Below are 26,612 nucleotides of genomic sequence, written 5' to 3'. Positions count from 1 at the left end.
CGATGTGACAACTATCCGCCATAGTTCAAATGAAGTGGATGCAATTATAGGCAATTGTTTTTTATCAGACATTAACGAACAACAACCACTAAATTAAAGGCTTCTAACATGGGGCTTTACTTATCAGTTCGATACAAAGACGAAAACCATCGATCAAATAACATAGACCGAATGGGAAGGATATTTATACATCCAAACAACAAAAAAGACACTTATACAATTGAGAATGGAACTATTACATATCTGAGAGTAATCTCATCTTTAGGCATCAAGTTCAAATAGAACAAATAAAAAAGGTTATTTATCTTAGACTAAAATATCAATCAGTACACATCCAACGTCCAATGAATTAAGTGTACAGACGCCATTAACAGTCAAATCGTCTTAATACAAATCATTAAATGAAGTATTCACATGACTCTTATATTCCTTGCAGATTACCAATGCATCCCTGACGAAAAGATAATAACGAATGTCAATTGTGAGGAAATACATCTGCAAATGTAAGTTCACTTGCCATTTGTCACTTGGAAATGTTTACCTTAGATACGGAATACTAATATTTGCTGTATGTAAAAAAAGACACAAAAAAACATGAAAATCCTTGAACTCCACACGAACCATAATTGGTACTTGGGCATGTTTTGTGTTTTTTGCGACATAGACGTAACAGCCAAGGCAAAAAATATCACTTAATGTCACGATAAAGGAGACTAAAGGTATAATCAGTTCTTAGATATAAGAAGATGCGGTATGAGTGTCAGTGATACAACAATCCATCCAAGTCACAATTTGGAAAGGGATTAATATAAGTTGCAAAACTTGTTTTCCAATCAACTATAAATAAATATGTTTAAACTAAGTCACAATTTGTAAAAGTAAATCATTGTAGGACAAAGTACAAAGTCTTCAACACACCAAACAGTAAGCTATATAGGACCCCAAAATAACTTGTGGTAAACCATTTATTTACATTTTTATCTGTACATAAAAAAAACTAAATACACTTATGAACCACATCAAGAAACGACAACCAGTGATCATATAGTGCCAGACTTAGAACAAGTGCAATCAACATGAACAAAACAGCTTACCTATTTCAAAATACACAAGGAATTGTGGAGAGAACTGTTCTAGAATATTTCAGAAAATAGTTTTAAACATTGTGTGATAGTCAGTTCTATTATGATAAGTCATTTTTAAAACATTTTTATTGTTACTGTTTTTCATTATTTTAATATATAACCATCTATTATTACTAGCGATTGCCACTATTTGCTTTAAAAAACCACACATGCAGCATTACATAAGAGTTTATTGTGTCGAGTAAATCCGTGTATAAAACACTTTCGAGAAAAAAGAAACGGTTATTATACAAACCATTTAACCTTAGAATAAGTATTCCAAATAGTTAACCTGTCATGAGTACCCGCTTCCCTATGTAAAATATTTATACATAAAATTTAAAAAAATAACTTCTCAAAGTAACACAATTACCGCAATAATTAAGCAATCGTATAATTTATAACTATATAAGTGTTTTCTCAAAGAGACACAGTTGTGCCACTTGAACATGTTGAAACAACCAAGTTGGAAGGCCAATTGAATAAAACAGTGCAATTTTTAAAAAAAATGTTTTTCTGAGCAGAATATAAGTAAAATTGTCATTTATAAATATCCTGATAGGTATCTCTGGTCTGAACATGTTAAAAGGGCAATTAGCTGTCGAAATCACGTTCACCGATTTAACTTAAAATCTCATATTTACCTTATAACATACTAAAGCGTATATAAAAAAAGTAAAAAATGCACAACGCATGCACCCGATGATATGTTTATGCGTTTCGTGTGTGTTTTAGTCAAAGTAATGTTTCATTTCACTGCATTATTTTTCACTTTTACAATAAATGAATTATTTAAAAGTCTGTCATTTTGTATCTTTTTAGGTTATACAGCAGACAAGACAATACCAAACTGTGAGAATCATTCAACATTAAAATTTTATATATTTCTGTTTACTTATACTAAAGTTATTGTGCGAAAACCAAGAAAAATGCTTATTTGAGACCTTTTTGACCCCTAATTTCTAAACTGTTTGGACCAAAACTCCCCAAATCAACCCCAACCTTTTTTTTGTGGTCATAAACCATTGTAAACCTTGTGTTAAAATTGTATAGATTTCTATTTAACTATACTAAAGTTATAGTGCGAAAACCAAATGTCTTCGGACGACGACGACTACGACGCCAACGTCATACCAATATACGACCCAAAAAATTTCAATTTTTGCGGTCGTATAAAAATCACAAAAAATAATGAGCTCCGAGGAAAAGGCAAAACGGAAAGTTTATAATTAAAAGGCAAAACACATCAAACGAATGGACATCAACTGTCATATTCCTGACTTGGTACAAGCATTTACAAATGTAGAAAATGGTGGATAAACCCGGGTGTTATCGCGCTAAACATCTCACTTGTATGACACATCAAATTCCATTATAAGCGCACGTACATTTCTGTTCATCGCTGTTGAGATCTTCAGATACTTTCTCAATATGTATTAAGTTCCGTATACTACAATAAGAGAAATGAGTGACGACAAAATAATTTCCTAATAAATTTGAAATTTAAATTCAAATGTCCATTACCTGGAATTTCAAAGTTTTGCCACATTATAAAGGTTAAAACTGTCACGCTGTTGATAAGAAAGCATTATGTGTAACAGCGTGACTCTTTATAAAAACTGTGAGGAAAGCCTTTTATCGCTGACCATGTGGTTTGGGCTTTGCTCATTGTTGAAGCCTGTATTGTGACCTATAGCTGTTAATTTTTATGTCATTTGGTCTGTTGTGAAGAGTTGTCTCATTGGCAATCATACCGCATATTCTTTTTTTTATATGTATGACGAGAAAAGCTCACTAACAAAATATCATACTCTCGTTATTTCGACATAATGAGCAATAGGCGGACAACTTATAATACAAATGTCGTTAATACAAATCAGAATTAAGAAACTGAATGGGTCCATCAATGCCCAAGCTACGTCAATCTTTAAAGACCCAAATGTTGCTAAACACTTATCCGACCTCCATGATAAATATGTTGTTGTCCCCGCAGACAAAGCCCCAAATAACATCGTTTTTGTCTGTAATAAAGTCACTACATTAATTGCTTGATAAACGAATTAGGTATAGACAATTCACTTGAAAACTCAACATATACCCTCACGACACTTACCAAAGAGGAAATCCTGGATAATCATAGGTCTGTTCTTTGTTCCTTTGGTATTTCAACCAAAGATGAAGAACTGGATCTTCCATCACTGTATTGGATACATAAACTACATAAGTGTCCTTACAAACAACGGTATATTGCTGGGTCTTCCAAGTGCTCCACGAAACCTCTTTCTAAATTATTAACATCTATTTTATCAGCAATCAAAGACGGGATTCAAAGTTATTTTGAAACTGCCTATTCTAGAGGTGGCGTGAATCAGATGTGGATACTTAAAAATTCCAAAGATCTTTTAGAGTACATACAATCTAACTCTCTTTCATCTTGTAACAGTATTAAAACATTTGACTTTTCTACTCTTTACACAAGTATTCCACATTCCAAACTAAAAGACAAATTGAAAGAGTTGGTATTACTTTGCTTCATAAAAAAGAATGGCCAACGTAGATACAAGTATCTTGTCTTAGGGAGGGATAAATCATACTTTGTAAAGAATCACTCTGATTCAAACAAAAAATTCTCTGAAACCGATATTATCAAGATGCTTGATTTCTTGATTGACAACATATTTGTAACGGTAGGAGGACGTGTTTTTCAACAGACTGTCGGCATCCCAATGGGAACAAATTGTGCGCCCTTCTACCTGCCGACTTGTTTCTTTATTATTATGAGGCTGACTTCATGCAGGAACTTATTAGGAAGAAAGAGAAGAAGTTAGCAATATCCTTTAACTGTACTTTCCGCTATATAGATGACGTTCTTTCACTAAACAATTCAAAATTTGGTGACTATGTGGAACGCATCTATCCCAATCGAGCTAGAGATAAAGGATACTACAGATACAGTTAAGTCGGCTTCATATCTTGACTTACATCTAGAAATTGACAATGAGGGTCGGTTGAAAACAAAACTTCACGACAAGAGAGATGATTTCAGCTTTCCAATTGTGAACTTTCCATTTCTAAGTAGCAACATTCCAGCAGCACCTGCATACGGGGTATATATCTCCCAATTGATACAATATTCCCGTGCTTGCATTTCCTATCATGATTTTCTAGATAGAGGGTTACTGCTCACAAGGAAGCTATTAAACCAAGAGTTCCAAATGGTGAAGTTGAAATCATCCCTTCGTAAGTTTTACGGACGCCATCACGAGTTGGTTGACCGTTATGGAATAACCGTTTCACAAATGATATCGAATATGTTCCTTACGTCGTAACTACAATCCCCGTCCCTTTCATGAATGTGACCTACCGAATTAGACTATTTACCGGATTTGTAATCACATAAGCAACACGACGGGTGCCACATGTGGAGCAGGATCTGCTTACCCTTCCGGAGCACCTGAGATCACCCCTAGTTTTTGGTGGGGTTCGGGTTGTTTATTCTTTAGTTTTCTATGTTGTGTCATGTGTACTATTGTTTTTCTGTTTGTCTTTTTCATTTTTAGCCATGGCGTTGTCAGTTTGTTTTAGGTTTATGAGTTTGACTGTCCTTTTGGTATCTTTCGTCCCTCTTTTATAAGGTATATTTAACACAAAACAAAATTACATTTTTAAGAAAGCAAATAGTTAAAACAGATATTTACTCAAAATCAGATTCGTACATTACAAGAAACAAGACAATATGTATGCTGTGATGAAAATTCATCATAATATGTATTTAAACATGATCGGCTTTTTATGTTCTCGGGACTGCTAAACAGCAGAATTATTTTCAATGCTGCATAAACCAGATTTTACAAATGCTTCGCCAAGAATTTCTTGAGAGAATGCTTCGTTGTATGCTTCACATGCCACATCACAAAAACAAATTTGTTCATTTGAATGAATTTTTCTAAGACAAAGTTCGTCATAACATTCCTGAAGCTGAGCACTACAGCATTGTTCTATTGGGCTGAGACTCGTATCGCAATTAGCAGGTATAAACAGTGTTAAAATGTTATTGTCTTTAGTAAAACCAATCAATTCAACGCAAAGGTGCGACTTAAATCCATCTAAAATCAATAGCACAGATTCGTTTGTGCGTTCTGGTAAAAACTTGATAAAATGGTTTTTCATGTAGTCCACAAATACAAAACTAGTGTATCCATTCTCCGACACAACAGTTGGGATATTATTCATGCTGTTTACGGCATTATCGTGAGTTTCTTGTTCTTGGAATACGAAATATGGAGGAATAGCGATTCCAGACGCACTTCCACATCCAATCACTCCTATACTTTGAGATTCTTTGGTTTTGATAACTGATACATGTAAATTGAATACGAAATTTGGCTTAAAAGTAAAATCATGTTTATCTAATAAATCTCCAAACTCTTTGAAAAATCTGTCCTTATTCTCAGCTGCCGCGGCTAATATATTACGCTTTCTAGGTCTTTTAGTATATAGCATTTGCAATTCTGGCCAGCGATTGAAGAATCCACGGTACCATTTGAGAGTCAGATGTTGATCACTGGTTCTCTTTTCCATCAGAACACAATAATCTGTGGCGATATCTGTAATCTCTTTACACGAATAAAAATAACCACATTTTGCCATACGACTGACCTCATCGGCTAATTTGTTCTCTTCTTCTTTGGTGAACAAAGTTCCTCGACCGATATTCTCACAATCTATACTCCTTTTCCCGTCTAATCGATCTCGGAGTGTTTCCCGGGGAATACCATAAAGTCTACAGGCGGTACGCACTGGTATTCCTCCATCTATTACGGCATAATAAGCATCTATTAAGGCTTGGTGGTGATACTGCCTATTCTTTCTTTTAGATTTTGGAGTATCAAATAAATCCTGAAAAATAGAGTCAAAAGATACGATGGGGACAATAAAAGTCATTACACCAAGCCACAAATAGTACAGATGACCCGTATCATTGTTCCGAATCCGACAGATTTTCTCTTAATTTAAGTTTCTAAATTAACTGACAGGAGTTCTGTTTCACTTCTGTAGTCTAAATGGGAAGGTATATTAATACAAGAATGTGTCAATAGTACACGGATTCCCCAATCGCACTAACCAAGGATCCATTAAGATTAAGTCAAAATTAACCACGTTTAAAGATTATTCAAATCGAAATTACATAATTATCTTGGTAAGGAACATCAGTATTCATTTGCAAACAAAATCCATCTAGATGCCTTCCAATACTGGGAGCCCTCTTCATTCATAAAAAAAAAAACAAGAATGTGTCCCCAGTACACGGATGCCCCACTCGCACTATTTTGGCATTAAAATATAAAATATTAAACTGTAAAGCAGTATTACATAATTATTTTATAGAATAAGATTATATAAATTACACGAATAAGTAGTGTGTGATCTCATTAAGAAGAAATTGGTAGCTCATCGTAATGAAATAAATATTATGCAAAGGGAATTATTTATTTGTGCTCTAAATTTTTCTTTTATGTCATGCTCATTTGGTAATCACTACGAAAATCCTTCGTATATGAATAACATGTGATATTTTTTAATACAAATAAATTAATGTTTTTATTCTTATTAATCTACTATAATACTGCTTATTCATGCGGGTTTTTTCCCATGCTGCGTGCTTTTAAGTTTTTTTGTACTCTATTCGTGTCATGTTGTCATTATAGCGATATTTTTAAATATAGCCATATAAGCGGCAGGTTCGGCTAGATATTTAACCTGTTCAACCATCATTTTTTTTTCAAATGTCTTGATCCAAGTCAAGAATATGATAGATGTTATCAAATAGTCTGTTTTTAGTAGGAATGTCAACTCGGTGAATATCTACTACTCCATTACTCGTTGGATTTACCGAGCGATACTAGAGTACTCGCTCGGTAAAACATTTACAAAATAAAAACTTACTGCCATTTAATGTACATGTATATTGTTTTTCGTTGTCTAATGAACGTATATTATTACCTAGGAAGAAATAATATTCCAAGGAGTTTTATATCATAGCATATAGCTCATTCACTACATGTTCTTATTACGTAAGCTGGTAATAATCTAATCAAGAAATTAATTAATATCTATAGAAAAAATATTACTCAAACAACAGTATTTAAGAACTGTAAAACACACACATTTAATGATCAACAAACAAAGGGATAATGATTAGAAATTTCTCATACCATTAATCATTTTTCTGGGGGTCGATACAGGGTGAAACAAGTTTGTCAAGGTCAACCTTTTCAGGACGTAGCAATTTCTCAAATGTGTTAGGTAGCTAACAGTTCTGCTGATGAAAATGTATGCTCTGACTGTACAGAGGTCGGGGAGTGGTTTAAATTTGCTAGAAGTGTCAGCCGTAGAAAAATGCTCATGTTCATATATCGTTTTATAAATATTTATTTATTTTGAAAAAATATATAATTTCCAGGAAGGTGCTATGAATACAAATATGTTTTACTTAAACTAAAGAAAGAAACAACACTCTTACATGCAGCCGATTAGTCGAGTACTAATTTGGTAATCGATACTCGGTACTACCGAGCGATACTCGAGTATTCGTTGACATTCCTAGTTTTGAGTCATGTAATGGCGTTACAGGTCGGGTCCTTTTTTCATGCGAACAAAAGTTATAACATATGTTTTAATATATATATGATTTTTGGTATTCAGTTGATTGGTTCATACATGTTTAGACTATGGAGAAGTGTCAGCCGTAGAAAAATGCTCATGTTCATACATCGTTTTATAAATATTTATTTATAAAAATATATAATTTCCAGAAAGGTGCTATGAATACAAATATGTTTTACTTAAACTAAAGAAAGAAACAACACTCTTACATGCAGCCGATTAGTCGAGTACTATTCTGGTAATCGATACTCGGTACTACCGAGCGATACTCGAGTACTCGTTGACATTCCTAGTTTTGAGTCATGTAATGGCGTTACAGGTCGGGTCCTTTTTTCATGCGAACAAAAGTTATAACATATGTTTTAATATATATATATGATTTTTGGTATTCAGATGATTGGTTCATAAATGTTTAGACTATGGTGTTTGAACATGTTGAACATCGTTAAACTACTGTTTCCTAATATATGATAGTATTACTAGTATTTGCAAACATTTACTTGCAATGCAATATCACTATTTATCATGTTCATTGTATCACCACCTGATCATGCAGAATACTTGTTATTCATTAGGCACTAACATATCTTTATTTATATATAAATCACTTATTGACTCTATATTTTTCCCTTGTAAATGTTGCCTTCGTACACCACGGCCTGTCAAGTACCTTTTACTCGCCCTTCTTTACTAACCACCAACAGAAAGGAGTTGAATGAACTTGTATCTTCTACATGTGCAGTGGAATTATGCCGTAGCGTATTACAAAGTTTTAAAAAGTGTAAAATTGGTACTTTGTATATGGCAAACCTCATACTCGCCAAGCGACAGGAGTTGTAAGATAAAAAAACATTTTTCTTTATAAGCAATTGACAAATAAGTGTATCAACGCCACATTGTTAATGTACATGTGACAAACGGGAAAAGGGAAATGCAGATTATAAACTCTAAGTACTGGAGATCGTTATGGAAATTCCTACTTTCCAATAGATAAAACACACTAAAGCGATTAAACATGTTAAAGGGAAGAAGTGTTGTAAATGATGATGCTATTCCTCTTGCAGAACTAACATCTGGGAAGAGCTTTTCAAACTATTTTCGTCGAACATCTCATGCGTAGGACTTGTCAACTTCAACATTGTCCAAAGAGTAATGAAATCATTTCACTTTAAAATTGGGTTACTGTAGGAGGAATGGGGCTGCCTGGAACATCAGTTTAACGATTAGCCAATCCTGGCCGTGATGTCTTCAGTTCTTTTGAAGATGCCAGTAACCATGTAACGAGGTTACAGACAATATATCTCTTGATGCAAGAAGAGGTTCGCATACTTCTACAGAAAAGTAAATTGGAAATTGTGAATGTGATGCTCAAGGTTACCATTCCTGTCATTTTGTTTCTTCCAATTATAAATCTCTCTCCCGACTACCAGTTTTTTATGGAAACTCATTTTATGATAGAGACCAGCAGATCTAAAAATAGCTTAATTAATTTCGAAATAATGTATCCACTAGTCTAATTTAAACCTTGTTAAGTTGTGTTACATACGTTTGCGTAGTTATTCCTATCCATCTATTGGATCAATATTCTAAATAATTTGAAGATCCAAATACAAAATATTCGCGTGATTTTCTTTTTTTGTAAAATAAATTGCTAACGAAAAATTTCAAAATAATCAGCTTTATATCCCCCGGAGAACCTTAGACACCCCCCCAATTTTACTGGCATACATATATTATTATAATCAGATAATCGTGCGATCTTTGTTGAGCTACGTCTATCTTGTGGGCCGATGCCACAGTGGATGAAGGTTCCTACCCTTAGGGTATCACCAGACCAGTGAGTCAGCAAATAGACATGTTAATTCTGTTAACATGAAATATCATTGATAATATATGTTCTTTTACATTTTTTGTCAGTTTACGGTTGATGAATGGATATCATTACTTGGCACAACTTTTTGGGGAGTATTCGGTTTTCATGTTCTTCATATCGCATTTTGTTTTGCCTTACAACTGTTTTGATTCAAGCGTCAACATGGTCACTATTGGCATGATTGAATCTTATGTTAACAAAGCACGCGCCTATTTTACAAATTTTAAGCCTGGTATCTTTTATGAATTTTTACAATCAATGTACATGTATAAATGTACGACGTGACTGGAGCTGCCAGACACTTATTTTCACATCCCTACTTCACATGGATTTCAAAAGTTCATAAGGTTTGCAATGAAAGGACTATATGTAAGGTTTCAATCAAATGAAAGATGGATTCTCTGATATATATATATATATATATACTTGTCGTCTAGGAAGTAGCACCTCACTAACATAAATAATGTACCGCCAATTGTTCATTAGTGTGGCTCTCGCTAGACGATTCACTTGTACAAATGTTTTAGTGTCCCATCTGTCTTTGGAACACTTTCAGACCAGCATTTGTTGTCAACTACTGATACCTAAAACGACAGTTGCCTTTCTTCATTACTATAAGGTCCTTAGAATTTCTTATTTTTCTTCTCTTTTCTGTCCTTACAAGTTACAAAGATAATCTCTTGTTTTGTGACAATCGCCATGCTCCATCTTAATTCCCTATTCTAGTGAATAGAAGTGGAAGCTCCTACTATCAGTATACCTCTAGTCTTTAATGGATACCTTGTTGCAATCAGTTTGAATCACAAATTGCACACATAACTTTCTGTAATACAGTCACATCAACATGTATGTGCAATGGATGAAAGGGCTGTTCAATTACATCCTTCCATCCTATCGAGTTTTTTTATGAAATCGTTGCAAGACCATTTGTATATCTCCAGCTTAACAAAAGCATGCATGATTTCCAAATGAACTTCAATATCTTCATGTTTTACAGACACTTCGTCTTTTCACAGGATAGAATTTTCTTTTTCGTTTGGACAAAGCTGCAAAACCATATATATATATTATATATTTCCATGCTTTGCTAAATTGCAGCTGTAAGGTCTCTTCAGATAGACATGATAAAAAGAAAATTCTGGTAAAACAGCAAGTTGTACTACAGGAGCAATCTGACTAACTTCATGTGCTGTTCATTTTTCAAAATTGTTAATTGTATCATGCGTACCAAAGAATATTGATCTAAACAGTCACTGTCATGAGTGTTCAAAAGTTAGCTGAAATATTTCTATGTTTCTTTTCAGAAAATGTTTGACACAAATTTACTAGCAACATAAGCAAAGGTTTCAGATAGGCTGTATGTAGAATTATCCAGATCTCTGGAGCTGAGAGAAAGTCACGGTGTCAGATAAGCTGTGTGTAGAAGTACCCATCTCTCTGGAGTTGAGAGAAGGTCACGGTTTCAGATAAGCTGTATGTAGAAGTATCCATCTCTCTGGAGCTGAGTGCAGGTCGCGGTTTCAGATAGGCTGTATGTAGAAGTATCAATCTCTCTGGAACTGAGTGAACGCCACGGTTTCAGATAGGCTGTATGAAGAAGTATCCATCTTTATAGAGCTGAGTGAAGGTCACGGTTTCAGATCTATAGGCTGTATGAAAAAGTATCCATCTCTCTGGAGCTGAGTGAAGGTCACGGTTTCACATAGGCTGTATGTAGAAGTATCCATCTCTCTGGAGCTGAGTGAAGGTCCCGGTTTCAGATAGGCTGTATGAACTATGGAGAAGTATCCATCTCTCTTGAGCTGAGTGAAGGTCGTGGTTTCAGATAGGCTGTATGAACTATGGAGAAGTATCCATCTCTCTGAAGCTGAGTGAAGGTCACGGTTTCAGATAGGCTGTATGTAGAAGTATCCATCTCTCTGGAGCTGAGTGAAAGTCACGGTTTCAGATAGGCTGTATGATGAAGTATCCATCTCTCTAGAGCTGACTGAAGGTCACGGTTTCAGATGTATGTAGACGTATCCATCTGTCTGGAGCTGAGTGAAGGTCATGGTTTCAAATAGGCTGTATGTAGAAGTATCCATCTCCCTGGAGCTGAGTGAAGGTCACGGTTTCAGATAGGCTGTATGTAGAAGTATCCATCTCTCTGGAGCTGAGTGAAGGTCGTGGTTTCAGATAGGCTGTATAAACTATGCAAATAAATAAAAAAAATCCTACCTATCCAACCCTTCAAGGTAATAGGTATGGATAAGTAACATCAAACAAATAATTTACTAATTTACTAAGAGTTTCCCAAATTTCTACCAAGATATGCTGGGTTCGTACTAATTTTTTTTCCCTCACAGTATTTTTCGTACAAGAACACATATGTGTTAAAATATTTTAAAATAACCTTTTCTATCAATTTTTTGTAGTCATTTTGTCTCATCTTTAACATTGAGCTAAATCATTCTTTAAGCATCCAGGTACACACATGGAGTTTTTAATTATGGATTTCAGTAAAGATTAAAACACCTTCTGACAATGAAATACAATTAATTCAGTTGAAAATGACCATCTGTGTAGTTTTTTCTCATCCGAATAATCATAATTTTACATTTTATAATAAGATGACAAACGAAAGTGTTGTCAAAAACTCAAGGTACAATTCATTTTTGCATTCATTTGTGAGATCTCAATAAACATGCAGTCCTTTTTTAAAGACAAAATAATTTCCAAAAATTTTCAAATTATTCAAGGTTTGGAAGACCTTCAATTAAGTTTAATTTACCACTTTTTCCATATTATTTTTAGTTTGCTTACAATTTTCTATTTAAATGTGTTACAGTCAACAGTACAATAGTAATTCAAATGTTGTAATGCATCATTTGTATCCAAAAGAAATGAGAGCTGCTACTAGCACATGTAGGCGCGATTCAACAAGTCTTACTGGGCAAATAATAGGTTTAAGATCTCTTACAATATTCATTAATATAGAAGTTCTTGTTTTGTGGTCAGCACTATAGTCAATGTGTATTGTCGTGCTTTTTGCTCTTTATTCAAAGTATCAGAAAACAAGACATCAAAAAAAAAAAAATATATAAGAAATCACAAAAAATAATGAGCTCCGAGGAAAATTCAAAACTGAAAGGCCATAATCAAATGGCCAAACACATCAAACGACTGGACAACAACTGTCATATTCCCGACTTAGTACAGGCATTTACAAATGTAGAAAATGGTGGATTGAACCGGGTGTTATCGCGCTAAACCTCTCACTTGTATGACACATACAGTCGCATCAAATTCAATTATAAGCGCACATACACTTCTGTTTATCGCTGTTGATATCTTGAGATACTTTCTCAATATATGTATTATGTTCCGTATACTACAATAAGAGAAATGAGTGACAACAAAATAATTTCCTAATAAATTTGAAATTTAAATTCAAATGTCCATTACCTGGATTTTCAAAGTTTTGGCACTTTATAAAGGTTAACAAGTCACTGTCACGCTGTTGATATGAAAGCATTATGTGTAACAGCGTGACCCTTATTAAAACTGTGAGGAAAGCCTTTTATCACTGACCGTGTGGTTTGTGCTTTGCTCATTGTTGAAGGCCGTATTGTGACCTATAGCTGTTAATTTTTATGTCATTTGGTCTGCTGTGAAGAGTTGTCTCATTGGCAATCCTACCGCATATCTTTTATTTGTATATGTATGACGAGAAAAGCTCACTAACAAAATATCATGCTCTCGTTATTTCGACATAATGAGCAATACGGACAACTTATAAGGTATATTTTACACAAAACAAAATTACATTTTTAAGGAAGCAAATAGTTAAAACAGATATCTACTCAAAATCAGATTCGTACATAACAAGAAACAAGACAATATGTATGCTGTGATGAAAATTCATCATAATATGTATTTAAACATGAACGGCTTTTTATGTTCTCGGGACTGCTAAATAGCAGAATTATTTTCAATGCTGCATAAACCAGATTTTACAAATGCTTCACCAAGAATTTCTTGAGAGAATGCTTTGTTGTATGCTTCACATGCCACATCACAAAAACAAATTTGTTCATTGGAATGAATTTTTCTAAGACAAAGTTCGTCATAACATTCCTGAAGCTGAGCACTACAGCATTGTTCTATTGGGCTGAGACTCGTATCGCAATTAGCAGGTATAAACAGTGTTAAAATGTTATTGTCTTTAGTAAAACCAATCAATTCAACGCAAAGGTGCGACTTAAATCCATCTAAAATCAATAGCACAGATTCGTTTGTGCGTTCTGGTAAAAACTTGATAAAATGGTTTTTCATGTAGTCCACAAATACAAAACTAGTGTAACCATTCTCCGACACAACAGTTGGGATATTATTCATGCTGTTTACGGCATTATCGTGAGTTTCTTGTTCTTGGAATATGAAATATGGAGGAATAGCGATTCCAGACGCACTTCCACATCCAATCACTCCTATACTTTGAGATTCTTTGGTTTTGATAACTGATACATGCAAATTGAACACGAAATTTGGTTTAAAAGTAAAATCGTGTCTATCTAATAAATCTCCAAACTCTTTAAAAAATCTGTCTTTATTCTCAGCTGCCGCGGCCAATATATTACGCTTTCTAGGTCTTTTAGTATATAGCATTTGCAATTCTGGCCAGCGATTGAAGAATCCACGGTACCATTTGAGAGTCAGATGTTGATCACTGGTTCTCTTTTCCGTCAGAACACAATAATCTGTGGCGATATCTGTAATCTCTTTACACGAATAAAAATAACCACATTTTGCCATACGACTGACCTCATCTGCTAATTTGTTCTCTTCTTCTTTAGTGAACAAAGTTCCTCGACCGATATTCTCACAATCTATACTCCTTTTCCCGTCTAATCGATCTCGGAGTGTTTCCCGGGGAATACCATAAAGTCTACAGGCGGTAAGCACTGGTATATCTCCATCTATTACGGCATAATAAGCATCTCTTAAGGCTTGGTGGTGATACTGCCTATTCTTTCTTTTAGCTTTTGGAGTATCAAATAAATCCTGAAAAATAGAGGCAAAAGATACGATGGGGACAATAAAAACAAGAAAAATACCATCAAACACGACTACATCCTTCACGGCCACACTCTAGAATCTGTCTCCTCCGCAAAATATCACAGCAATCAGACTTAAAATGGACACAGCATACAAACAACATGGCTTTCTAAAAAGAAATCTGAAAACATCCATTACAAACATTAAGTCTCAGGTAATCTAGCACTTGTCCGACCTAAACTAGAATATGCTTGTTCGGTTTGGAACCCTCATACTGCTGAACAATGCAATAAACTTGAGATGGGTCAACGTCAGGCTGCTAGATATGCCTGTAATCGTTATCACAACACCAGTAGCGTTACAGACATGCTCAATACTCTAAATTGGCCTACATTACAACAACGCAGACTTAAAATAAGACTTATAATGTTTTATAAAATTGTACCATCAACATTACTCATACAAACAGACAAGAGAATCCGACAATTTCATCCACAAACTTTCAGACACATACTTACATTTAAAGATTAATTGTTACAAATATTCATTTTTTCCGTATACTATTACACAATGGAATGTACGCTACCTCCAAAGGTAGTACTTTCTCCCACTCTAAATATTTTTAGAGAACAGTTGACACCTACTGTTCTCTACAATATAGAACAGTAAACCTAGGTAGTTATGTAAATAGTTTTAACCACATGTCATGTTAGTATTTGTTTATTTTTTGGCACTTTTATTTTGTAAATATTTATTTATTATTATCCTACGCATGCGCAGCAGTTAGTAATCATCAAAAATCTGATGGATAACTGGATACTATAAGAAGAAGAAGAGCTTTGTCTAAATTGTGGGTCGATGCCACAGTGGATGAAGGTTAATTACTACCCGTAGGGTATCACCAGACCAGTGAGTCAGCAAATATACATGTTAATTTTATTTACATGAAATATCATTGATAATATATGTTCATTTTACATTTTTTGTCAGTTTACGGTTGATGAATGGATATCATTACTTGGTACAACTTTTTGGGGGCTATTCGGTTTTCATGCTCGTCATATCGCATTTTGCTTACCCTTCCAAAGTTCTGCTTTGATTCAAGCATCAACATGGTCACTATTGGCATGATTGAATCTTATGTTAACAAAGCACGTGTCTAGTTTACAAAATTTAAGCCTGGTATCTTTTATAAATTTTTAAAATTAATGTACATGTATAAGTGTACTACGTGACTGGAGCTTTCAGATACTTATTTTCACATCCCTACTTTACCTAGATTTCAAAAGTTCATGAGGTTTGCAATGAAAGGACTATATGTCAGGTTTCAATCAAATGAAATATGGATTCTCTGATATATATACCTATCGTCTAGGAAGTAGCACCTCACTAACATAAATAATGTGCCGGCAATTTTTCCTTAGTGTGGCTCCCACTAGACGATTCACTTTTACAAATGTTTTAGTGTCACATCTGTCTTTGAAACACTTTCAGACTAGCATTTGTTGTCAACTACTGACACCTAAAACGACAGTTGCCTTTCTTCATTACTATAAGGTCCTTGTCATTTCTTATTTTTCTTATCTTTTCTGTCTTTTCAAGTTACAAAGATAATCTCTTGTTTTGTGACAATCGCCATGCTCCATCTTAATTCCATATTCTAGTGAATATGAAGTGGAAGCTCATACTAGCAGTATACCTCTAGTCTTTATTTGGATACCTTGTTGGAATCAGTTTGAATCACAAATTGCACACATAACTTTCTGTAATACAGTCACATCAACATGTATCTGCAATGGATGAAAGGGCTGTTCAATTACATCTCTCCATCCTATCGCCTTTTTCATGTAAACATTGCAAGACCATTTGTATATCTCCAGCTTAACAAAGACATGCATGATTTCCAAATGAACTTCAATATCTTCATGTTTTACGGACACTTCGTCTTTTCACAGGATAGAATTTTCATTTTCGTTTGGACAAAGTTGGAAAACAATATATATATTCATCCTTTGCTAAATTGCAGCTGTAAGGTCTCTTCAGATAGATATGATAAAAAGAAAAGTCTGGTAAAACAGCAAGTTGTACTACAGGAGCAATCTGGCTAACTTCATGTGCTGTTTATTTTTCAAACTTATTAATCGTATCATGCATACCAAGGAATATTGATCTAAACAGTCACTGTCATGAGTGTTCAAAAGTTAGCTGAAAAATTTCTATGTTTCTTTTAAGAAAATGTTTGACACAAATTTACTAGCAACATAAGTACAGGCTTCAAATAAGCTGTATGTAGAAGTATCCATCTCTCTGGAGCTGAATGAAGGTCACGGTTTTAGATAAGCTGTGTGTAGAAGTATCCATCTCTCTGGAGCTGAGTGAAGGTCACGGTTTCTCTCTGGAGCTGAGTGAAGGTCATGGTTTCAGATATTAAAGCTGTGTGTAGAAGTATCCATCTCTCTGGAGCTGAGTGAAGGTCACGGTTTCAGATAAGCTGTGTGTAGAATTATCCATCTCTCTGGAGCTTAGTGAAGGTCATGGTTTCAGATAAGCTGTGTGTAGAAGTATCCATCTCTCTGGATCTGAGTGGAGGTCACGGTTTCAGATAAAGCTGTACAAAATGTATGTAGAAGTATCCATCTTTCTGGAGCTGAGTGAAGGTCATGATTTCAGAGAAAATTATTTTTTAAGTTTTTTTTTTTTTAATATAAGTTGTGAATGTTTACTACATGTACTAGGGCGCGTGTCTATACATTTTTAAGTGCCTGTCATATATATGCCGGGATAGATTTGAACAAGACAATTTAAGTTAAAAGTATTCCTTATAATGAGATACACATAATTATTAACAAAAACGCACCATGTACACTGACTAGTCTAAAAGTTGGGATTTCATTAATGAGCATAAAAAGTATATAAGCAAGATATGAAAACAGGGAATTAAAATAAAATAACATAAAAAATGAATAATGTTAATATAAAAAGAAGCTGTGGTATGACATGTATGAGGCATCACTCCACAAGAGACCAAATGACACAGAAATTAACAACCATAGATCACTGTACAGCCTTCAACAATGACCTTGCTTTACAGTCAAAGAGAACAATAGAGTACATACACATGTATGATTTAACTGGGGTATTATTTTCTGACTCCAAGGTGAAATGTTCCCTCAAGAGTATCTGGTCGTGGTTAAAACCCTGTTCATATCAAACCACTATTTGATCTTATTACTACTAGTAATCAGAGAAACAGCAAATTTATACATGTTTTCTTCCAGAATATATTTGCATTTAAGTTGCTGATGAACGTAAAACAGCTATCCATTTCCATCATCCGGACTCCAAACTGACTTGAGTTATTTCATTGGCAATCACACCACACCTTCTTTTTCATATTGTCAGGACTCCCATTTTTACTTGGTAAAATTCATGGGAGTCTCTTAAACATATACATGATATATATGCATACATGTATGTTAAAACTTTGAGAACCCTGCATTTTTGTATTTTATGGCTTTCATTGTAAAATTTACTCATTTTCCTGTTTTTGTATTTTTCTCTTAGTAGATGTACATGTAGACTTCTAATACGTTCAGGTATTTCACATCCAATTTGTTATGGTAATATTCTTTATAAAGCACAAAGGTGTCAGTATTCACCCCAGAAACTTACAAAACCTTTGAATAGACTTATTAAGAAGGGATATAATTACGATACTGTTGTCAAGTCATTAAAGATTGCATATTTTGGCGTTAATATTGAGTCACTGATAAGGTCTTTGCATCGGAACTAAACACATTATTTTTAAAAACAGTTGTTGGCATGACACGGGTTATGTTCTTCTCATATATGTTATGATGGTATGATACTAAACCCCTAACGGGAAGGATTGTGCCTGATGTTCATATGATGAAATCATAATCTTTCAGTCAGTTTAATTGAAGTCTGGAGCTGGCATGTCAGTTAACTGCTAGTAGTCTGTTGTTATTTATGTATTATTGTCATTTTGTTTATTTTCTTTGGTTACATCTTCTGACATCAGACTCGGATTTCTCTGGAACTGAATTTTAATGTGCGTATTGTTATGCGTTTACTTTACTACATTGGTTAGAGGTATAGGGGGAGGGTTGAGATCTCACAAACATGTTTAACCCCGCCGCATTTTTGCGCCTGTCCCAAGTCAGGAGCCTCTGGCCTTTGTTAGTCTTGTATTACTTTAATTTTAGTTTCTTGTGTACAATTTGGAAATTAGTATGGCATTCATTATCACTGGACTAGTATATATTTGTTTAGGGGCCAGCTGAAGGACACCTCCGGGTGCGGGAATTTCTCGCTACATTGAAGACCTGTTGGTGACCCTCTGCTGTTGTTTTTTATTTGGTCGGGTTGTTGTCTCTTTGACACATTCCCCATTTCCATTCTCAATTTTTTTTTACATGGTAACCCAGCAATTACTTTTATTCCAGTTAAATGTCACTTGTAAACATATGTACATATTACACAATGTGGTATGAGTGCCAATGAGAAAACTTTTTTTGAAAGTCTCAATTTGTAAATGTAAACCATTATAGGTCATAGTACAGTCTTAAACACAGAGCCTGGGCTCACACTGCTTTATTTACATTTTAACATGTTTAATTTGTTTTTAAACATGTTCATCTTTTCTATTAATTCTATATTGTGTAATTAAAATTTATTTGTTTGTTGTATATACATGATATACAAATGATATATATGTGTATGTCTTTTGGATGGAGTAGAGCAATTTCAATTGATATTCAATAGACAATAGTGCATGTACTGATGTAGTGTCTTCTCACGTTGTCATGTGACATTTATTTCAAGTTAGGATGAAGGTTGACTCCTGTTTACATGTTTGTAAACCAGATGCGTTGATATGTACCTGTCACAAGTCAGAAGTCTGTTTTTTCTATGTTTACTAGTTGCCATTTGTTGGTGTGGTTCATTATTCATTAGTGTTTCTCATTTCTCGTTTTTTTTTATATAGATTTGAACGTTGGTTTTCCTATTTGAATCGTTTTACACTAGTCATTCTGTGGTCTTTTATAGCTTGCTGTTCATGGGTAAGCCAAGTATCTGTGTTGAAGGTGGTACTTTCACCTTAAACTGTTAATTTTTAATACATTGAGACTTGGATGGAGAATTGTATCATTGGCGCTCATACCACACCTTCGTATTTATCTCAACAAATTAATATTTGGAACATGTGGAATGTTGGAAATCAAAATTCAAGAAACAAAACAAGTTTGATCATACTTTTTTTCAGTGTGGTAATAATCATGTATTCATATTGAAGTAAATTACCTTTGTTTCCTTCTTTCCCTTTCGTCCTCTTTTCTTCTTTTCTCCATTTGTCTGGGAATCTCCTCCAGTAAACAGGCTTACACAACCTTTACATATGTACTGTCCATTCTTTTCCACTGCATCTTCTGATACTTTCTGACAAAGTTGACATGATTCCTGTTGCATTCCATCTTTACCTGATCTTCTCATGTCTGTGCTTGATAAGTTTTCATCTATATCTGACAACTCAATACATGCTGAATCAGTACTGGTTGACAGGTTTTTAGCTATATTCAACAACTCTGTTGTATTGTCTGCTTCATATGTGTGATCACTTTGTACAGGACTATTTGAAACATTTTTTGGAGATATCTTGACAAGTTTTGTCTGGGGTTGGAAAATATTTGGACTTGTTTGAACAACATTAAGTGTCTGCTTTGAAACTTTTGCCTGCTTTTTTGGAATGCAATCATCAGAATGTGTGGCCTCTGTATTGTTTTTTCTTTTAGTTTTTTCATTTGTATCCAATTTTATAACCATGATCCTATTTCTCCGTGGACTTTCTACACCAGATTGAGAAAATATATCTTTGGTTTTTAAACTATTGTCTACTATTTTTTCCATAATAATATTCGATTTCTGTACCTTTACAGGTACTTTAAATGGAGCAAAAGATGAGTCTTTGGCCATTTCTACTTCATAAAATATACGATTCATATTATTGCTTCTTCCACCTTTATCAAATTCTCGTTTTAAATTTGGATCATTATCAACAACACTTTGAATAGTAGTTGCAAATACTTTAACATTCAAAAATGTGCAGAGTTTCAAAGTATCAATTGCTCGATCATGACACAATGTCAAATTTCCTGTATAAAGAGCTTGTACAAAATCATAAACAGTTTTCAATGAGTAATCTTTCAAGAAAACTTGACATTGGGAACTAGAACTGGTATCTGCTGAAAGTTGCTGCTGAAGGTAAGCACTGCCACATGCCATTAGTACCAGTTTATGTACAAAGACTACCCCATCTTTACACACAAGCCATACATCACACAACACACCTGTCTGTTGTAACTGGTACATGTGTTTTGATAGATCTTGAGAGTATTCAGGAATGGTGATATCATAATCCATCATGGACACTGCTCCCTAAAAAAAAATGTGTGTTCGTTAATATTTTCAGATAAAAGCTCAATAGATTATAGAGCTTATGTTTATATGTCTGTGTTTTTATAAACTTGAAAGTGGTCTAATTAGTTTAAGGAGGATTGAGGGTACAAAAATTTCAGCAAAAATTAAAAAAAAAAAAATTTCATTACAAATTTTAATTATTACACTGTTGCAATGTATTGGTTGCTACTTTATGATATGGTACAAAAATCAATCAAACAAATCAATTCGTTTTGGCCCCAGATGACTTTTAAAATGTTTAAACCATTGAAAAAGCTCCTAATTATCTCCCTTTGGTCCAAAAATGTCATTTTTTGGCATTAAAAATCAAAATAACGTTTTTTAGCTCATCAGTGACCTGTATTTTTTTTTAAATCAAATGAGCTGTACATGTACATGTACTTAAACTAAACAATTGTAAAATTTAAGCAATTCTGTAATTTAGTCCTTTTTTATTTCCATATTACCAATTACCTATATATTTCTCCTATTAGTTCAACAGAAAAAAAGTACCTATATGTGAGCTTAATCAAATGGGGACCCCATTTTTTTTTATTTTTCTATTACATGTATTAAGACTATATATAAAGTTCTTTGATAGAAAAAAATAGCAAAATCCTATATTTAAAAAAAAAACATTTATTATTTTACCCTTGAGCCCCTTTAAGCTGTTATTGATAGGATACCTCTTATTAAATCAAAATATTTTTTTTAAATTAATAAAATTAATTAATATATAATTAAGATCGACTTGCATGAGTCAGGTATAAGTTGATGTTTAGTTTCAAATGATAATGATGATATATAATAGAGATATTGAACATATTGGGACTTTGGGTGATGGGAAAGGTCAGGAAAATCATTTTTCTTGACATTGTTTACTGTTGGCATCTAAAAAAATCAATTTTGAGCAGTTTTAGGATTGAATGATGTGTTGGAAGTGCAGAATAAAATTATAATTCTAAGTTCAAAGGATGTTAGAATTATATTACATGTACTATAATGAATTGAAGTATTATTTTGGGTGCAAAATGGGATAATAATACATTGTATCATCATTCAATCATTCATTGGATAAAATGGTGGCATAAAATTAATGGGTAATTGTGGTTTCTAGGATTATAATACTTAGTGGTGAAGATGTTATCTTACAGTGTACATGATGTGTATAACCAATCAGATTTGTGAATTTGTGTTTAGAATTGTTCTGAAAAGTCAATTCATGTTGTGTAGTGGATTTTCATCAAATTGTGGGTTGAGTTATTTCCCTTTGAACAGATCTAGAAATTATATCAATGCATTATATGTGTGGATCAATAATTATAGAAGTTTATAATATAATTAGTTCATAATTTGGGTGCTGCATCTTTTAACCTATTTATGTAGTAGAAAATTGATGAGGTAATTTTAATTGTTTAAATTATTAGTTTAATGTATGACACCGTTAACTGGACATGATGATTGACATCTAGGGTATACCGTATATATACATCTTATAAACATGATAAAGTGAAAATGTATTTTATATTCATGATAGTTGACTTGTATTTGTATTATAATTTAAGAAAAATTGTTTTATAGTCTCTCATAAGTCTTTCTAGAGTGGCTCTTGTTAACCATGTTAACTTGCGTTTTAAAAAGCTGTATATTTTATATATTGTAACAAGTGGTGAGACTTTAATAAAGTATTTGTCTTGTCTTGTCTATAAATGGTAATTAGGGTGGTGTAATTCATCTTTAATCAGACATATATATATACAAACATGCCTGTGCTTTTCCTAAATTTTGTAATGTACTTTTAAAAAAAATGAAAGTTTTAAAATAAAATGCAGATTGTTGTAACAAGGGTGTTTATTCTTGATCAATATTGCATGCATTTACTTATCTGAATACCCGATACCATACACTGTACAATACTAAATATAAATTAAATATAATAGGGAATAAAGATAACTTTTGTTAAAAGCATTTTGACCAGTTCAGTCCAAGTATTGGACTTTCTTTACATATTAATAACAAGGTAAACATGGTAAAGTATAGGATATTTTATATATTTATATATTATAAGTCTTTTAAGAAATTGCCTCTGATTAAAACATATCAATTTTTTGGAGGTAACAGAATAAACATGATAAATTTATAAGTTGAATTTGAAAGTTACTGTTTTACGTCTATTTGCATGCAAATTTACTGCGTCCAGTTCATAGCAGATACTATTAAGCATGCTAAGAAACTATTTCAACCAGAATATATTAGTTAAAAAGGTTGAAACGTTATTTACCATTAAAGTGTCTTAAATTCTTATTTACAATAGCTATATAATTATTACCCATTATTGACTACTGTTGTACAGTATGGGGTCTTACCACAAACTGTATTCTGGAGAGGATACATAAGCTCTAAAAACGTGCTGCAATACTAGTTGTATCTATTTCTTTTGATTTTCCATCAACATTAATGTTTAAAAAGCTTGCATGGATGACTATATTTACGAGGTTACACTATTTTCAAGCTGTGTTAATTTGTAAATGTATGAATGGCAGTCAGGGGTACTACTTGTACAAGTAATTTTTATCTACTAATTCAAGAAGAAGTAAAAAAAAATATACTTATATGAGTAAATTTGTAGGATACTTATACAAGTGAATTTTATTTACTGTTACTACATGTATAAGTAAAAAACAATTGACATAGTTATGTCCCTTAGACATTCAGATCTGTTTACTTAAATATAAGTGAAAAGGTCATCTTAATAAATCTAATCTTCATTTTCTTAAATTCATACCATTTCTTTGCTCTTATAAAATTTTAATGTTTCTGCCCATTGCAGATGTCTTCACTAATCAGTCAGAGCTCAGACATATAAACAAGTCGATTTTTGTTTTTGACTTAAAGAAGTCAAAACATGTATTTATCATAAAAATGTAATTTCAATTTTTGACCAACAAGTTAGGTCTATTTATGTTGATAAAAGAACTTAATTTTACTTGGTGGCCAAAGCACACCACCTATGAAAGCAAAAACCTGTCTGAGAGTTCACAAGGACTTGAGCTATCTATATTTAATTATCTAATTGAACATCTTTACTTAATTAACACAGATGTTTTACCTCATTAAGTGTGGTGCAGGTGGTTGCATTGTAAGGTTAATTAACATTATCTCCGATTTTTTAGACTCTCATTCATATTTTTCTTAGAAAGACAATTACAGCATTGTCTTTCAATGTTGTCATTATTTGATTACGATGCATGACCTTTTTATAAATATGCGTGGGTCTTGAAGTTAACCAATTTTGATAACTTATCGACTTGTACATGTAGGAGTCGATATTTGCAACTTTTTGCTTAATAACAATATTAGACTTATTCAAGTCATGTTTTGTCTTGCATGAAAGGGAGACAAATCCCAAAACTTACAAATTTAGACCTGTATGAGTCAAAAGCAGATTCAGACTTATTTATGTCTGAGCTCTGACTGCTAATCCTTTAAGTGTAATTTCATGGACAATGGAAATCCCATTTATCTTCAGAACACTGGTCATTTATAACATTTAATAGCCTCAAAGGAGCAATTTTTGAAGGCTTTGCGCAAATACATGTACATGTACTTCAGATATTTGAGCAATCAGTTTCTTTGTTGAATTAATATATGAAAAAATATGAGCTAACCTGGGAAAAATCATTAAACATGTTAAAGGCATGATTATACAGATCTCAAAACTTGAGAATTTTGGTGGGATTGAAAAAAAAAAAAAATTTAAATTAAGGGGAAATTATTTAAACATTATAAGTTACTTATATTAATATATTTTTTACTTCTTCAATTAAATAAAATTCCCTTGTACAAGTAGTACCCCTGAATGAATGCATGGTCTAGCACCTGATCATCTATCTGCTAAATTTACTGTGTGTACTGATCTTTATAATTATTGTTTCAGGATGACAATTAACATCAGGACTTCTTCATGTTTGAAGACCTAATTCTGAATGTTTACAAGGAACATTTATATAGTCTGGTCTTATTACCTGGAATAATTTAACAAATAATATTAAAAAATAGATAATTTAGAAAAATGTCAATGATTTGAGACCAAATGTTCAAGGGGTTGAAACCTCCCTTTTTTTGGATGATCAACGCAATTGAATGGGGACATACAGTTGGAACCCTCCTTTTAAAATGGCTGGATCCGCCCCTGAAAATTATATTCCAAGAAGTGAAACATCATTCAAATTACAGAATAATCATTTATTTAATTTTGGATTGTTTTGTATTCTGATAGATAAGTGGGGCTAGTTGGTACAGATTAGAAGAGTAGGGCGAGTTGGTGAAAAGTGGGGCGATTTGCCAGGAGGACGAGTTGTCTTGCTTCATTATCATTACTTGAAGGCAATAGTTAGAATTGAATATTATGTTATGACACCAGGCACTTGTTTTCTGTACATGACAATCTACTATCCCTATATATGACTTGCTCATAATAGAGAGATGGCAGATTTTGCCATGATTAGATAACAAGTGCCTGTGTTTTGGCGTCACGGAAGTGACAATTTTAGGGTGTAGTTAGGTCAGTCCACAGATTTGTCGTTCAATAAAACAAAGATTACCGTTGTTTTACTTAAACAACAACTACAATATGCGTGTATAATAAATTCATGTTTACCTGTTTAAACTAAACTGACTGCTATGTGTAACCCTTTCACTTTAACAATGTTTAAAACCAACTTCTATGTTTCGTCCATAGGCGAGGGCAAGGTCTTCGTGTATCAAATTGCGCCATAAGCAATAGTGTCCCTGACCAGATTGCTTCCAAGTATGGAGGCAAAAGATACGTGTACAAACCACTCAAAAGTTTAATTCACAACGCACCACAACGAATTGGCAATAAACCAAAAAAATGTTAGATCCAACATAACCATGCAATATATTATTAAAATAACTGATTAACACTAACGGTCTGGGTTCCGCGGTAACAAGGACTCTACTATAACTCATTTAATTATATTATATGATGAAATTTACGGTGAAAAATCCTGACATGCAAAGGGAACGATATTCGATTTATTTTGTGGTGTGTGCCAATAGCATTGCGATCGGGTTTGGCATATGATACCGTTTAAATTTGTTTATAAATATAAATATGGGATAAAGGTTAATTTGTTTCACTGGTTCAAAGGTTATCTTTCTAATAGACAACAAAAGGTTAGAGTAACTTAGATGGTCCATCTTGTGTCTTTTTCTGTCTTTGTTGTTTGTAAATGACAAAGAAGATGTAAGTTAAAAGCTAAATAGATAAGTTTTCAGATGATATATTATGGATTTTTGTAAAACTGAAATTGATTGGCAGTAATTGGAACTGAAAACTTAATTTTGCCTTTCTTATACCCATTTTGGAATATGGCACATAATCTGGGATAACTGAACAAAAGAAGAATCAG

General features: G+C 33.3%; 1 protein-coding gene across 1 annotated transcript; it reads right to left on the bottom strand.

The window, feature by feature from the left end:
- Nucleotides 1-4,863: 4,863 nt before the first annotated feature.
- Nucleotides 4,864-25,982, bottom strand: LOC139527926 (uncharacterized). Its single transcript, XM_071323610.1, has 3 exons — nt 25,900-25,982; nt 20,026-21,156; nt 4,864-6,023 (listed from the first exon to the last, which is right to left on the bottom strand). The coding sequence occupies exons 2-3, from the start codon at nt 21,142-21,144 to the stop codon at nt 4,932-4,934; spliced, it is 2,211 nt and encodes a 736-aa protein (XP_071179711.1). The 5' UTR covers nt 21,145-21,156; nt 25,900-25,982; the 3' UTR covers nt 4,864-4,931.
- Nucleotides 25,983-26,612: the final 630 nt, after the last annotated feature.

The sequence above is a fragment of the Mytilus edulis genome, chromosome 6 (assembly GCF_963676685.1).
Source record: "Mytilus edulis chromosome 6, xbMytEdul2.2, whole genome shotgun sequence".
NCBI classification, from domain to species: domain Eukaryota; kingdom Metazoa; phylum Mollusca; class Bivalvia; order Mytilida; family Mytilidae; genus Mytilus; species Mytilus edulis.
The sequence above is the reverse complement of the archived record's forward strand: the minus strand, read 5'-3'. Positions and strand labels throughout refer to the sequence as shown.

Excerpts from the sequence above, each read along its gene's own strand:
- LOC139527926 (XM_071323610.1), bottom strand. The coding sequence starts at position 21,144 with ATGATGGATTATGATATCACCATTCCTGAATACTCTCAAGATCTATCA. Across the intron at positions 6,024-20,025 it reads AGGGAAAGAAGGAAACAAAG|GATTTATTTGATACTCCAAA; the intron begins GTAATTTACTTC and ends TCTATTTTTCAG.